The sequence below is a fragment of the Hoplias malabaricus genome, chromosome 9 (assembly GCF_029633855.1).
Source record: "Hoplias malabaricus isolate fHopMal1 chromosome 9, fHopMal1.hap1, whole genome shotgun sequence".
In the NCBI taxonomy this organism is placed as follows: Eukaryota; Metazoa; Chordata; class Actinopteri; order Characiformes; family Erythrinidae; genus Hoplias; species Hoplias malabaricus.
Genome location: NC_089808.1, coordinates 7,506,837 through 7,522,766, shown reverse-complemented (window position 1 = coordinate 7,522,766; position 15,930 = coordinate 7,506,837). Strand labels below are relative to the sequence as shown.

The 15,930-nt window shown below is 38.6% G+C and overlaps 1 protein-coding gene across 5 annotated transcripts; it reads left to right on the top strand.

Moving 5' to 3' along the window:
- The first annotated feature begins 1,363 nt into the window (after positions 1-1,363).
- On the top strand, positions 1,364-10,248 carry LOC136706994 (serine/arginine-rich splicing factor 11-like). 5 transcript variants are annotated; one of them, XM_066680804.1, is made up of 12 exons: positions 1,364-1,658; positions 3,208-3,341; positions 5,996-6,105; positions 6,205-6,273; positions 6,367-6,416; positions 6,580-6,701; positions 6,826-6,913; positions 7,149-7,253; positions 8,192-8,281; positions 8,900-8,977; positions 9,141-9,330; positions 9,426-10,248. In XM_066680804.1, exons 1-12 carry the CDS (start codon positions 1,537-1,539, stop codon positions 9,615-9,617), a joined length of 1,350 nt encoding a protein of 449 aa, XP_066536901.1. In that variant the 5' UTR covers positions 1,364-1,536; the 3' UTR covers positions 9,618-10,248. The 5 variants fall into 5 exon arrangements, with proteins under 5 accessions (XP_066536901.1, XP_066536900.1, XP_066536904.1 ...); XM_066680803.1 differs by having other exon boundaries at positions 7,134-7,253; XM_066680807.1 differs by lacking the exon at positions 8,192-8,281.
- Positions 10,249-15,930: the final 5,682 nt, after the last annotated feature.

The following is a 15,930-nucleotide window of genomic DNA, read 5'->3' as shown; positions in this document are numbered from 1 at the left end:
AATAGGCATCAAGCATAAACTGCTGATATTGGAAAAAAACAAACAAAAAAAAAACTGGGGCGCAATGAAAAAACTCTTTTCTTTAGAAAGTACGTCAGTCAGCTTTTGCACGCTTCCAGTGAAAACGTGTACAAGAAATCTCCCTTTAACTATAAATCCAATGTTACTGGTATTTTTGGCTTAGTTTTGCAACCTTACTTGGGTAGTGCAGCTGAGAGCTGTTGGAAATAAGGGCATCTCTTGTTCCAGCTCACAAATAGAAGGCTTTGCTTTTGTATAACATTCCTCAGAAGATTTGTATGATCTGTTTGTTTTCCAGCAGTGACAGCCAAACATGGCTACAAATACACTACCAGCAAAGCCATCTTGAGACCTTTAACAATTTGGTTCAAATATCATTCGACCCAAAGTAATAGACTAAACAAAAAGACTTAAATAATGGGCTAGGATCTTCTTACTTAATTTATACATAGTAATATACTAGGGGGGGGGGTGTAGTTGGGTGATGAGCTCTCGCCCCTCGTTGTCGTTGTATGCTAAACCCTAAACCTATGTGTGCTTTTAGGTCCTTTACACCTTTATTTGCTACACATAGGAAAACTTGGGAATTTCTTCTTCAATTCATCCGAGAACTTACATTTACGTTTCGGCATAGCTGCTCGAGATGAGGGTGGGTACATGAGCTTTGCCTGACGTAAACAAGGACTACTAACGTGCAGACTGACCAATTAAATGTTTACAGAGAAGGTTATCGACCAATAACGGTAGCTCTACAGTCAGACCGTCCAATCAGAAGATTTTACGCTACTTCACCACGCCCACTTCTCACTCAAGCAAACCAATCGGAGTAGGGGAGGGCGGGACTAGTTTGTGAACGAAACGCTTCTCGAAAATTCTATGTAAGCTCTAGAAAAACAAAATCCCGGACGTTTGTGAAATTCCGGCCGGAATTTTTTTTAAGTCTAAAAAAAGGACATGTCCGGGTAAAAGAGGACGTCTGGTCACCCTAAATATACTGAAAGTGAGCACTCCCTGATTAAAAATATCAAAAGGTGCTGTAAATTACTTTGCTAAACTGTCCATAACACGGTTGTCTGTTCTTGAAGAGTATTCTTGTTTAATGGCATTTCGCATACTGAAAAAAACCCTTTCTGAAATCATTATTTTAAATGTAAAAAGAAAACAAATCTTTAAAAAAAGATATTCATAATTTTTATCCTAGCTTTATGCAGTTTGATAGTACTTATAATAGTTAATAATAATAATAATAATAATAATATAATTATTTATTACTTTCTTTTTATTTCCTTTTTATTTCTTACACTCGTAGTGACAGGAGTCTTTTATTTTGTAGAGTGCAGGTTTCCTGTCTGCTGTAGTCAGTAAATGGCCGCTCAGTCTCGAGCTACGGTGAGGAGGCCCTTTTACTGAGAGAAAATTCACCGGAGATTATTGTTTTTGGCACTGCTCGTTTGTTTTCAGGAGGGTTTGGGAGCTCAGGGGCAGTGTTTGTGTTCTTTGTGAGTCTCAGAGAAGATGAACTCCAATACGAACGTGGTGCAGGTGACCAACGTGTCGCCGAGCACCAGCTCCGAGCAGATGAGGACTTTGTTCGGCTTCCTCGGCACCATCGAGGAGCTCCGACTCTTCCCCCCGGAGTGAGTGAGATGCCGACACCAAGGCGCATACACAAACACGAAATTATTAACCTTCAAATACTGAAATACGTAACCAGCTTCATTTGTACCTGAGCCTGAAGTTTCCCCCCCCCCAACCTTAAATATTGCAGCAGCGGCCTGCGCGCCACCGCTGCAGCGTTTAAGGTGGAGCGGATAATTACACAAAGGGAAAATGGAACCGTTGCACCATTTGGAATGGAAAAATAATAATTTCCTCACACTCACTAAAGCGGTGTATTTAGCAATGTAGAAATGAACGGTTACACTTAACGGCCATTTCTGCCCAGCGTTTGTTTGCCTCTGTGCCCTCAAATCAGAGGAGTAGGCCGCGCTTTTTTAGACTTAGCATGAACAGCTAACGTAAAACGGCGTTAGGTAACCACAACAAAACCCCGTTTCGTGTTTAACCGACGAGGCTTTGAATATTTTATATTAAAATCTCAAGCCATGCTTTACCGTTTTATTGTGTTTTTTGGAGATTGTTATTTTTGAAAATAAATTTTGATGTAATCTGCTAATCTTATATTTAGCCGCTGATTTAGCTTCGTTGGTTGAGTTAATGTGGTTAAGCTCAAACTCAACGGAATATACAGCACGGGACCTGTCTGTGGTTTTAAAGTGAGGTCGTATTTTGTTGTATTATGTCATGTTTTGCTATGAATGGGCGGTAAATTGAGCTGAAAGTGCAGTACGCGTTTTATTTTTTATTTTCAATTTAAATACAAACAAAATGAAAATAGTACTTAACATTTATTTAGCAACCAATAAAATAAAAACAATAGAAAAATAGCCAAAATACTGTAAAAAAAAAAAAAGGTATATTCATTTATTGTTTGAATTGTAAAACGTGTTGTTACTGAATAAAGAATTATATACCAGTTACATATGGGAACTAATAGAGGTAAACCCTGTTTCAATTCAAAAATCCTAAAAATTATATACAGTAAAGGAAATAAATGTAGTAATATTAGTTCAATGTTTAAACAAAGAAATATGTATTTAATATTTTGTTAAATCAGTGACAGGAAGTGTCTTGTGACTCTATTAATGGGTAATTGGTTCCAAATCTTCGGTGCATTAGCCTAACTCTGCCTCCACTTTATTTTTTATTTATTTAGTTAGTTTCATATGCCCCGCGAACCTAAATTGGATAAGCGGTTACAGATAATGGATGGATGGATGGATGGATAGTTTCATATGTGTAACATGGAAAAGGCTGCCTTAGATGTTGTAGTTGTAGCAGTTCACCTGCCTGCCCACTGGAGGTCACCTGATTATTGCACATGTCTTTAAGACTGAAATGTAAATAGTTTTTGTTCTGATTGGCTGCTCTGTGTACGTCCTTTAAAATAAGATTCTGAAACACTCCATAGCTTCAGTGTAAACTGGATTCGTTTGTGTACTTAATTCATAGAATAAAATCTGTTGTTTTCAAAATGTCAGCAGGATTATAGACCTAAAGGAAAGCAAATTAAAATATGGTGTTAAACTAATCTTGTGGTTTTTTTTTCCTCTCTTCTCCCCCCAGTGACTCGACCATGCCAGTGTCATCTCGAGTGTGCTTCGTGCGGTTCAAGGAGCAGGAGTCTGTGGGTGTGGCCCAGCACCTCACAAACACAGTGTTTGTGGACAGAGCTCTTATAGTTGTGCCCTATGCTGAAGGTTGGTATCATGACAATGTCTGCCTTTCAATTACATACTTTTCCAACTGGAGGAACAATTTTTTTTGTTACATGACATCAGCCTACACTGACTCATTTTGAGTCAGTGCCTTTTATTTCTTTAAAAAGATATTAATAATAATAAACGACCCCTGAGCACATAGGAGATCACAGTTGTAAAGTTTGTGTACTGTGGTGCAGTTGGTGCTTGGGACAGAGAAATATCTTTAGTAATGTGTACATTCCACTGGACATTTGTTGAACCGAACCTTATATTTTCTGCATTTTCCTAGAGAGGGTTTAAGCCTAGATGTGCACTGCATAGCATATTGAGTAAAGTTTTTCAATGATGCTAACATGCAGTCTAGAACCGTGCTTAATCCGAGAAATCGGTCCTTTGTGTCTGACATCAGGGATAATTCTGGAGGTTTAGAAGGCTCCAGCTCTGCACAGTTTATGTACCTAATATCAGCTTTTCAGAACTGTTCTTTAAATAGAAACTACCAAGCAAAGGGCAAGCTGATTAACATGCTCTCATGTTCTAAATTTAGCTGAAGATTTTGTGATTTCACAATAAAGGTTTTGGATCAATGAGGTAATGTGAAAAAAAAGCCATACAGTGAATGTTTCAGGCTTTTTTTGGTGGTTAATAGGGGGTTGATGGTTAATAGCTTTACAGGAGACTTGCCTGAAGAATTAGCATCTGTATTCAGTTGGAGCATGTGCGCACACATTGCGGTTTTCACTCAGTGTCATGTAGGCTTTCTTCTCCTTGTACAGTCTACTCCAAAACAGGACTACTTTGCAACCTTACTGGGTCTTGTGGGGTTTTTTTCTGTAACATACTCCTGCAACATCTTTTCATCCTTTGCCAGTAGAATTTAAAACTCACTGAAGACTGATCCCACATCTGAAGAGACTCGATTGTGAGTAAGGTTTCTGAGTGCACTCTCTCAGGCTTAATACGCACACTAGCTGTCTTTCCTAGCGTCCTTACTCTGCAACAGAACAGGTAGTAAGGCAAGTTAACGGCAGGAATTTCATTTTCACAAACTGATCATGATTTTTTTTATTTTTTCCTTCCCACCAGTTCTTCCCCATATTAGACTGTCTCCTATTAAAATGTTCTCTTGTTGTTTGTTTGTGTGTGGTTTTTGTAGTGGAGAAGGCAAACGCAGAGCCCCCTCCCTGAAGGCTGAAAGTGGTCCTCTCTGCCAACAGGCGACTGTAGGCAATTACAAAACGCCAACTGCCACGCCTTTCGTCCCCTCCCCTTCTTTCTTCATCTCTCTTTACTCTCTCCTCTCTCTATAGGTATACTATGTTAATGTGCATAGTTTGCTACTATGCGTAGATATTCACTTAAGCATTGTAGATCTCTGCCAGCCTTTTTATTTATTTATTTATTTTTTTATTCTTCAGCGTCTCAAGTTTTTACTACATAACTTGAGTATATAAGTGTCTCCATATGGACTGATACAGAAGTGCATGTATAGAACATTTTAATACAGTTTTCTTAAGTGAGCACATTTGAATGGGATTGGGTTCCCAGCATTCCTTTATTCACAAAAGGGGCGCCTTAGAAAGAATAGATTAATCATGACGATTAACCTTTGACATTTACACTTTCATGGTTTGTGATAGCTGGGTGGAATCCACATGATTTAACAGACAGGTGTGATGTCCTCTCTTTAACAGTGGTCTCTTGTTTTGTTGTTGTGTTTTACAGTTCTTTTTCCCTGGCTCTGCCAGTCCTGTTTACCAGGCCCAGCCGAAAATACAGCCCTACAGTTTTGTCTGCTGCAGCCTTCTTTCTCGTGTTCTTGTTTCTGATGCGTTTTAATGTGTTCTATTTGTCAAGATTTGTTTTTAACCATGTATATTAAGCATAGTTTTGTAAATTGATGAAATTGTGAAGTCCCTGCTTCCTCAGGAAAAAAAAAAAAGTTTTTGGGCTTTTGTTGGGACTGAAACATGGGGGTTGGGGGCTTCATGTGTAAGATCACTTTCTCAACGGTGATTTCTGTTGAGTTTAAGTATGGTTCCTGTTTATTATCAGGTAAGGACAGTTCCCAGCAAAAGCCCAGATTAGGACTAATTGTGAGAGAAAGGCATGTAGTTATAAGCTGCTTTGCCTGTTTTAATATGTTGTTTGTAAATCTGAAGTTTACTGTTCACCACAGCAATCTCTTAAAGTGTTTTTGTGTTGTGTATCTCGATTTTTCTCTGTGTGCTTTTAGCGAAGCTGCCAACGTGAGTCGCTTGTTCATAAAACGTCTATATGAAAAGTTGAAAGCACATCCCCCCGGAGAAGCCACTGTGCTCGCTCACGTTTGGTTCATGACTTAAATAACACGCGTCCAGGTGATCACATCTTGGCAGTACCAACTGCAGTAGTGTGTTTTTTTTTTTTTTTGTTTTGTTTTTTTTTAAATGACACTTCCCCAACTTAGTTTCACACAGAGTGATAAGTGACTTGGACAACTTTTTTGATCAAAAGATACCTTTTATAAGAGAAAAGAGACGCAGGTGGTAATGACTTGGGGGCAAGTATATTTGTTGCTTGAAATCTGAATGTTTTCTAATGTTTTCCCTTGTAGAGCATATTCTAGATTGTGTTTAATTAAGTTTAATTCAGAATTTTACATCTTTAAGGTGTGATTCCTGATGAGTCAAAAGCTTTGTCGTTGCTGGCGCCTGCCAATGCTGTTGCCGGGCTACTTCCTGGTGGAGGGCTGCTACCAACACCCAACCCTCTTGCATCGGTAAAGATTGGTTTTCTTGATTCAGTTTTGTTTGTTTATATATTTTAAACTTACCTTATTATTAATTAATGTTGTTGTTTTTATTTTGGGGGTGCGCAGATCGGAGCTGGTCCTTTGGCTGCTCTTGGTGGTCCTGCAATGTTACCAGGAGCTGGTTTGAATCCCCAGGTAAATGCTGGTTATTTGTGGCCTGAGGTCATTATTGCTGATTACTTTGGACATTTTTCATGTTGTCATCTGTGTTTTTTATGTACTTCACAGGCTCTTTCAGCTGAGCAACTCCTGAAATTAATGACAACGGTGGATCCTAAGTGAGTGTATCTTCAATTTTGCTCATGGCTAATGCATGCATTAAAAGGGACACATGACAATAACCTGTCCATGCTTTTATCATGGGCAGAGTGGGTCTCTGTTACCTGTGTAGAAACAGAAGAATGTAATTATTATTTTTATTTGTAATTCTCATATTTGCAGAATGAATCCAATGGCTGCCAGTATGGGTCTGAAGGCAGATGCCTCCAGCAAAGAGATTGAAGAAGCAATGAAGAGAGTGAGAGAGGCCCAGTCCCTGATCTCTGCTGCTATTGAGCCTGGGAGTGAGTAGGAAGCTTGGATTTAAACTCATTTCCTGAATGCCTTTGACATTCTTTAATTGACCATGTATAAAACGCTTAAATACTATAGTAGTAATTATTTTTGCAATTGACATGTTTTACTCAGATAAAAAAGACAGCAAACGCAAGCATTCCCGCTCCAGATCCCGTTCTAGGTCCAGACGGAGGAGATCACGTTCCCGTTCTCGTCATAGGTAACTTACTATAAAGCTTTAATGAGTATTTCCCAATTATTTAATACTTGTATATCATGCACTATTCTATTTGTGTATTTTAAAAAGCCCCAAAAATGTATTTTATTATTATTTATTTTACTTTAATTAAATGTTTCACATAATGTTTGACTGGTTTCAAGTACAGAGCATAAAATGTGATCCTATGACAGCCCTCTTACTTGGATTTGTTGTTCTAAAGGTCGTCTACCAGCAGGTCCCGGAGGCGCTCTCGCTCCAGGAGCCGCAAACGCTCCCGAAGCCCCAGGAGGAGGAGGTCTCGCTCCAGAGAAAGGGGCCGACGCTCCGTCAGCAAATCCAGGTTAGTAACACAGTGCTGTCCTATGCCCAGCTGTGGACGCCCCTTTGTGCCACAAAGTGGTCTTTGAGAAGTGTTACAAACCAAAATGGTTCCTTAAATAATTCTTTTAGTTTAGAAATGTGAACGTGAAGAAGCCATTTAAAGTTTTAAAGAAGCATTTGTGTATTTTATTTGTTACCTTAATTGTAAAATGAGGTTTTAATTGTTTCATTTCTTATTTTTAAGGAACTTAAAGTGGTTCTTCTATGACATTTTTTAAGGTTTATTATTTTGTGTAAAAAAAATGTGAAAGCAGAGTCTTTGCAAATGAAACACGTGGCTGTAATGTTTGAATAGTATTGTGGCAGTTCTTCTCTTATTGCTGCACTGAAAGAGGTTCTAGTGGTTGCCAAATAAAGTCATGCAGTGCCTAAATTTCCAACCTGTAACTGGAACTTGCTTTGCATGAATGGTGTAAAATCAAATGTAAACACAGGGCAATTTATAGACATTTGATGTGCATTATAGTAAATTGAAAGATTGACAGCTGTTGTTTTTGTTGGGGATGCACAATGGAATTGGAAGCATATCGGACATGGGTTTAGATTTTACTCAAATGTACTGCCCCTTGAAAGGCGTTAGAATTTAAGTGTCTCAGCAATCACAGTATAACAGATTGCATCTCTTTTTCTGCTTTATTCATGCAATCCTTCAGCTTCTAAGAACCAATAACCTTCCTCTGCCTAAAGGTTTCATAACTAACGGATACATTTTAGAATCTGCACCAGTTGGCTCATTTATGTAATGAGCAATGGCTTCTTTGTTACTAGTAGAAGTTATACTATTGGCTGTATAACTGCTATTCAGTTGTTTTCACATGAAATTACAAGAGGAGCCAGGTACAGAGAGCACTAAAGAATAAAAGGGCCTCCATGAAGGTACTTGTCTTTCATTCTCAGGGATAGGAAAAAAGAGGAAAAAGACAAGAAACGCTCTAAAACACCTCCAAAGAGCTACAGCACCGCCAGGAGATCTAGAAGCACAAGCCGGTAAATGTTTTAAACTCAACCATATTTTTCCATGCTCCCGCTAGGATACTCATGCCTTAGTACTAGTACCCAGCTGTCTTAGCCCCAAAATCAAACCCATCCCTTTTCATCCATTTACCTTCATTTAATGTAAAAGCATGAACCTGATGTATCTTTGCATGTTATTGCTTGTGTAGAAGTGACCAGTGGGTGTTAGTGACTGCTTTAGTTTTTGAATACGTCTTTAAAATATTTCAATTACTTACTGAGCAGATTACACACAAGACAAATGACTTCTAGAAGAATTTGGAGGCTCTTGTCCAATTTTTTTTTTCTTGGCAGTGACAGTCTTAATATACAGGGTAATAATTAGCTATTTACTCAGTTTTGCATTGTAAATTTTTGACTGCAGATGGTAGGGAATGTATTTTATCTCTAGGTTGTGTGTGTTGTTCAGAAATGTGCTTGAATTTGCTCCGTAACCTCCACCTTGCCAGCCATCTTTATTTGAAATGCTGTGTAGTTTTTAAAGTTGATGTCAAACATGAACTACAAAAATTTAGCAGTACTCTGCTTAACTGGCTTTTCATGTTGGTGTCAGTCTGTGTTTTATCAAATTTTATTCTACTTTTCTTGCAGGCGGCGTAGGAAGAGTGTTAGTCGCTCTCCCCGAAGATCTCCAAAGAGGAGAGTTTCCAGGTCACCCTCACCAAGAAAGTGAGTTCTTATGTTTGATCATTTTTACTGCCGTTAATAAAATGAACGCATAACGCACCCATGTTCTTCATTGGAGATTAATCGTGTTTCGGCCGAAGTAACTGCAAACGTTACTTTATCTTTTGGATTTTCACGGCTGTTAATTAATTTGACCTGTTTTCAGGCACAAGAAGGAGAAGAAAAGGGATCGCGAGAGGGAGAAGGACAGAGAGCGTGACCGGGACAGGAGATCGGAGAGAGAACGCAGTCATGATGATCCAGAGCGCTCCTCAAGCAAAAAGAAAAAGAGCAAAGACAAGGACAAGGACAAGGAGAGGGAGAGGACGTCAGACAGCGAGAAACGAGATGTGAAGGTACCTAAAATCTGAAGTGGCTTTTGACTATGACGACGGGCGAAATTATTCATGCAAAGCAGGTCTAACTGGTCTGACCTCCGCACTGTTTGCAGGTCACACGAGACTATGATGAAGAGGAGCAGGGCTATGACAGCGAGAAGGAGCGAGAGATGAAAGATTCTGAAGATTCTGGCTCGTCTCCTGCTCGTTACGTAGATGAACGTGAGAGCAAGCACAGCCCAAAGCAGTCGAAGCAGAATGGAGATGACCACCATGAAGAGCAAGACATGGAAGTGAGCGACTGAGGCCCTTGTAATAGAACGAATGCTGAGCTGGATTAGAAATAATGTGATTTTTTTGCCATTGTGGCTATGTATCTTCTTTAATAACCTCAGAATTTAATGTTACTCTCTGACCCTCTGAATTTAACACCTGTTCTGATCTAGAGTTGAGTGAGCTGGGTTAAATCATTTTTGGAACACAGATGCTATTTTCCTCCCTCTCTTGTGGTTTGTCTTACAAACAGGAAAGAAACTGACTTCGGTGTCAGTGCTAACACTGGTTAGACATGACTCGGTATGTGTTTCCCTTTTTTTTCCTCCTAGTACTGTTTATTTTAAGTGTTCCTCTAACTGTCTGCAAAATGGAACAAGTTGCTCTTTTCAGTTTTTTTACCCGTAAATTGAATACTGTTCCTGAAACAACAGGACATGGTATTACTGTCCATGAAAGTGTATTGTTTGTGTTGGAAACATTTTGCTCCTGTTCATCTGTTTTGATACCAATTTGGAACATTTGTCATTTTAAATTGTAAGTTCATGATATGTATATGATTAGTGCTTTATACCTTTAGGTACCATATCGAGTAGGTGGTCATCCCAGAGATTAAAAATGTCAAGTGAAATTTTTATACTGTAAATAAACTCACTTGAGTGGATAAAGATTACAAGTGTTCGTACCTGTTTCTTTAACATTTTTTTTCTCTTCTATTGAGTTAGATTATATTATAAAAGGACATTGAATATGCAGATAACTATTAGTACTGTTTGTCTGCAGGAGACCGAATATGAATCCACCAAGCGTATTTTTGATAATTGTGGCCCACTTTTTTTTTTAAATCAGCACGTTAGAATTATGTACCTATTTTCAGTCAACTGACTTCAAGAATGAAACGCATTGGGAAAATATTTAGGATAAAAATAACACTAGGTAGTATTTTCACCTTAAAGGCTAAGCACCAGCGATAAAGTGTCAAACAAATAAATACAGTGGAATTTGAGTTCCTAACTTGTGTTTATTGATAGTCAGAAAACATGTATGGGCATGTAAGGACACCAACGAAAGGTGTTCAAGAGCCTCTGTAACATGGAGGTAAACAGGGTAAGGACACTCACTTCGCCTGTTTTAGTTGGTGTTAGTTAACGTTAGCTTGACTCGCTAAACTCGGTGGCTCAGATTATACTCGGCTACGTAGCTGCATTACGGAGGTTTATAGTGTCGGATGAATTCGAGTTCGACTTCGATCACATTTACAAGAATAACGGTACCTCTAAATTTGAGTTTAGCTTATTGCTAGGCTATTGTCATGAATAATGTTGGTTATTTAGCTAGATACTGTCATAAGTCAGTCATAACGGTGTTTTACCGCGGCGTTGTTCAGCTGTTGTCCACCAGTGACGTCACGGTTGCGTTCAAGAATTTCCGTAGCGAGCTCTTTTTCCGTCAATTTAATAAAATTGTCAGTTTTAAAGCAAATTAAGCTGCTATTTTCATTTTAATTCATACTTATATATGTCAGTAACTAAAATAATGTGGAATATTTATGGAGGTCCATTAAGTGGTGCTTAGCATTTAAAATTACAGCTTCAAAATCATTCTTGATGCTTCACTGACCTGTAATATTAATGTAGTCTCAGTTGTTGCTACTGTGCTCAGCACTGCACAAATTGCATTATGTAATTGTTGGATGTGGACTGGAAGCTACCCCCATTTCTCCCCTGCCACTTAATTTCAGGCCAGTGCTGTAAAAGTGAATTGCGCTCTGCAAATGTATGGGATCCCAGTAAAAATACAACATCTTGCCTATTGTTGCTTTAATGTGCTATTTTGGTTAAATATATACCATACACTAGTCACACTGACTAAGTTTGGAATTGAACTGCAGCAGCATCATCCAAAGATCCATTGGTCATTAAAAAAGTATGTTTAGGATTCTGTACACACTGCTTCCAGGAGGATGTATCTTTGGAACACTGTTTAGCCTGTGAACAGGACTTAGCTGGATATAGAAATCAGGCCCTAGAAAAGTATACTTTTTGTACATAACAGACTAATTTCCTCACAGATGTAGTGATAGGAACTAGTAATCATAGTGTTTACAACACAACAGTAGCCATTTTGTTTTTCCTGTGAAGCTACCTGACATGAGTTTCTATGGAGATGCGGATAATGGGTGGAATAGTGGTAAATGTTTTCTCAGGACTACTTTGTTTTATAATACTTTGCTTTCCACTATCAATGGATTCCATAAAATAATATTCTTAAACTTATTGCGATACTAACAGCTGCAGTCATGAGGCAGCGTATTATTAAATTTATATAAAAGCATGAGGTCGCATTAAATGCTTTGGAAATCTGGTTCCAAAAAGCTGTAAATGGTTCTGACGCTGAGCGTTTTTCATGAATAATTTGGCACTATTGAATTATCAGTGGAATAATCTCATTAAGACAAATGTGACAGCAACAAATTAAATCCATATTTTGACATGAATATGCACTACATGCAGCTGTGATTTATAAAGAAACACGAAACAAAATTAACAGTGATATACTTTATTTCTGTTTGGTGAAATGTTTTTGTTGAAATCCATCTCAGAGCCACATGATTCTGTTCTGCAGTCCCTAACTCAGGTTCAGAACTGGAACAAAAAAATGTGGACTGGATTAATCTGTCTCATAAGAAAATAATGTGTGGCTTACATGCCATTTGTACAGTTTTGGCAATATCAATGTTTTTTTTTTTTTATGAATAGTTTCCATTATGCAAAACACAAAAGTGACTGGAGAAACAAAATTGCTAGACAGTGATAAATGCCCCTGTAAATGCACTATTAATAGACTTATAGTTTTCACAAGACAATGACACATAGAATGACTAATTAGCCACAATACATACAAAAAACCAGAGGGATGTTACCATCGTAGCTGTAGTGCTGGTACAATAGTCAAGCTACAGGCTCTTATGAGGCTATGAAACCTCACAAATGCTACATTTAGTTCAGAGTGCAGCATGAGAATGAGTTATATATAAATCATTTATACTGTAAAGGAAAAAGGTGAAGGCATCAACTTTCCCTTCAGGCTCTGTACAGTGCACAAAATTATTTAGCATTAAAATGTCCATTACTTGGAAGCAAGATCAGAAACGTTTCAGAAAGTGGCACTGATATCCTGTCAGAATACATGGTGAATAAAATATTGTACAGCAGCATTCTTGTTAAAAAGCTTTGGAACTTAAAGGGGCACTCTGGTTCAGGAGTGGTCTTATGTATACTATGGATTTTTTATGGAATGTAGTGTGTTCCTAAGCCTCCTCAACTAAAATTCAGGGGGTACAGAATGGCACGTGCTTCTTCTGAAATGTGAAGCATGCCACCATTTCTTTGAAATCATAACGGATAAATTTTGTTATGCTAGCTAACAGACTAGCATCATGCTAATTTTAGAGGGTAAATGAGGGCTTCAACCCGGTCTCACACCTATTCATGATATAGTCACATATATAGGGGACTTCAATTCGTGACATAGTCGCACATTTTCGACATTTTATGTGACAATATCACGGTAATAAGTGAATGGGTAATTACCATAGAAACACTATGCGACAGTATGGACGACTACTGACATGCAGACTGACCAATTAAATGTTTACAGAGAAGGTTATCAACCAATAATGGTAGCTCTACAGTCAGACCGTCCAATCAGAAGATTGTAGGCTACTTCACCACGCCCCCTTCTCACTCAAGCGAACCAATCGGAGTAGGGGAGGGCGGGACTAGTTTGTGAACGAAACGCTTCTCGAAGTTCTATGTAAGCTCTAGAAAAACAAAATCCCGGACTTTTGTGAAATTCCGCCCGGACATTTTTTTAAGTCTAAAAAAGAGGACATGTCCGGGTAAAAGAGGACGGTAATGACGCCTTAATGAGGAGTTACTCAAGTTCGTGTTACTGTCGCATAAAATGTTGAAAATATGTGACTATGTCATGAATTGCAGTCCCCTATATGTGACTATATCACGAATAGGTGTGAGACCGAGTTGTGAGGGCCTTCCAACCAATCCAAAGGGAGCAGGGCCAGTTGTTTTCTCATATATTCTAGGTCTTGTTCAGCTTTGTTGTCAATGAGGGTTGAGCTTGCTGTATCCCAGTGATATGCACATACCTAGCTGCACAGTTTGGGAGCAAATGTTTTTTTTTTTCTTTTTTGAAGAGAATACCACAGCGGGAGAGTAAGACATGGGTAAACACAAAAAATATACAGCATGGTTAAATTTCCCGTTGTAGGCCTGAGTGCCTCTTTAATTTCTCACAGTATGTTTAGCGAAGCTTTACTTTCATTTGACAGTAACATGGTCTTTCCACACGTGTGTGTAAAGTTATTTCAGCATCTGAATGCCTCTATGGTAAGGTACACATTCTCAGAAAAGACAAACATTAAAAAGAAATCACATTACACGAATTTACAAATACGTAAAGGACAATGTTAAACTATAAACAAAATTAGACTACAACAAGAAACAAACAGAAACAAGCCAAAAGGGGGAAAGAAACAACGACGACAAAGACTTTTATTTTGATATGTCAAAATGCCCTCATGACTTTTTGCTGGTACGTTCACAATGTTGTTTTACAGGTTCTATTAGGACACTGCATCTAAATAATTATGCCGATCTGTGCATAGATCCACAAACTCAAAACACCTTCACTTCTACCTGACTGTACCTCATTAATTTTGGTTATTGCTTTTTTGGAGGAGTGTTTTAATACACCAGGAGCTTTAGGAACACAGTCCTCTGATGGAAAATAAATTCTAGCCAGTTGACACCAAGCTGTGTCATTGTATAATTATGGGTGCTGGACATGTCCTTTTTTATTGTGTGTGCATTTTCATCAGTGTGCAATTTCAGTTTAATATCTTAATATGTGATATATTTTACTGAAAACCATGACATATCTGGAAAGTCTTCACTGAGAAACACCACATTTGCAATAACACTAGGGTGACCAGATCTGAGACGGTGAAAAAGAGGACACGTCTCGTGGGGGGTGATGAGCCCCCCCCTCGCTGACGTTGTATGCTTAGCTGAACGTATGTGTGCTTTAAGGTTCTTTACACCTTTATTTTCTACACATGGGAATTTCATTTTTAATTCATCCGGGAACTTACATTTACGTTTCGGCATAGCTGCTTGGGCTGAGGGTAGGTACTTAAGCTTTGCCTGACGTAAACAAGGACTACTGACGTGCAGACTGACCAATTAAATGTTTACAGAGAAGGTTATCGACCAATAACGGTAGCTCTACAGTCAGACCGTCCAATCAGAAGATTTTAGGCTACTTCACCACACCCCCTTCTCGCTCAAGTGAACCAATCGGAGTAGGGGAGGGGAGGGTTTGTGAAATTCCGCCCGGACATTTTTTTAAGTCTAAAAAAGAGGACATGTCCGGGTAAAAGAAGACGTCTGGTCACCCTAAATAACACTTTACATAACATTTGCTGACTGTTAAAGGGCATTTAAATATTTACTGACAAGATCTCGATTTTACAAGATTAGTGAGAACTGTTAAGACATTGTTTGATTAATTGTACATTAAGACAACTCAATACAATGGGTCTGAAAGGATGTAAAGACAAAAAGGAAGAAAATCTGCAGAAAAAAAAAAGATTGGCCACGAAACAAGAACACAAAATGCACCCACAATTATAAAATGACTCAAAAGTGAGCTAGGCTCCTGAACGCCTCTAAGCTACAAGTTCCTAATGATCTGATGAGCATATTATTCCGCAGTTACTGAACTGGAGTGTCTTTTATTTCTTTTTTAATCCTGACCAAAACACAGAGCATCAGCATCAGATCGAAAAACTACAAAAGATATGCTTCTGAAGAAGTTTGTACAAATATTTCAGACACTATTTTTATGGCTGGTGAATAAACGCAGTCCTGCAGCTAAAGGTCCTGAGCTTTAGAATGGTAATACACAATCTCCTCAACTGGCCACAAGAGGGACACCTTCATGAATCAGAGCATAGTTTATGTTCCCTCAGAAAACACACTCACACACACACATAGCATACACGTATCAGCCATAGCATTATAATCACTTTCCCCCTGTTCATAAATGGTCATAGGACCACCACAAGGCAGGTATGATGTGGGTGGTAGTGCTGCAGAGACACTGTTTAAAAACTCTAGCAGCACTGCTGTGTCTGATCCCCTCAAACCAGCAGAGCACATACTAACACAGCTTCTAGGGGTCCTGACCATTGAAGAACAGGGTGAGAAAAGTACACAGAGCGATTCGTTTTTAAATCTTAGCACTACAAAATGCTATTGTATG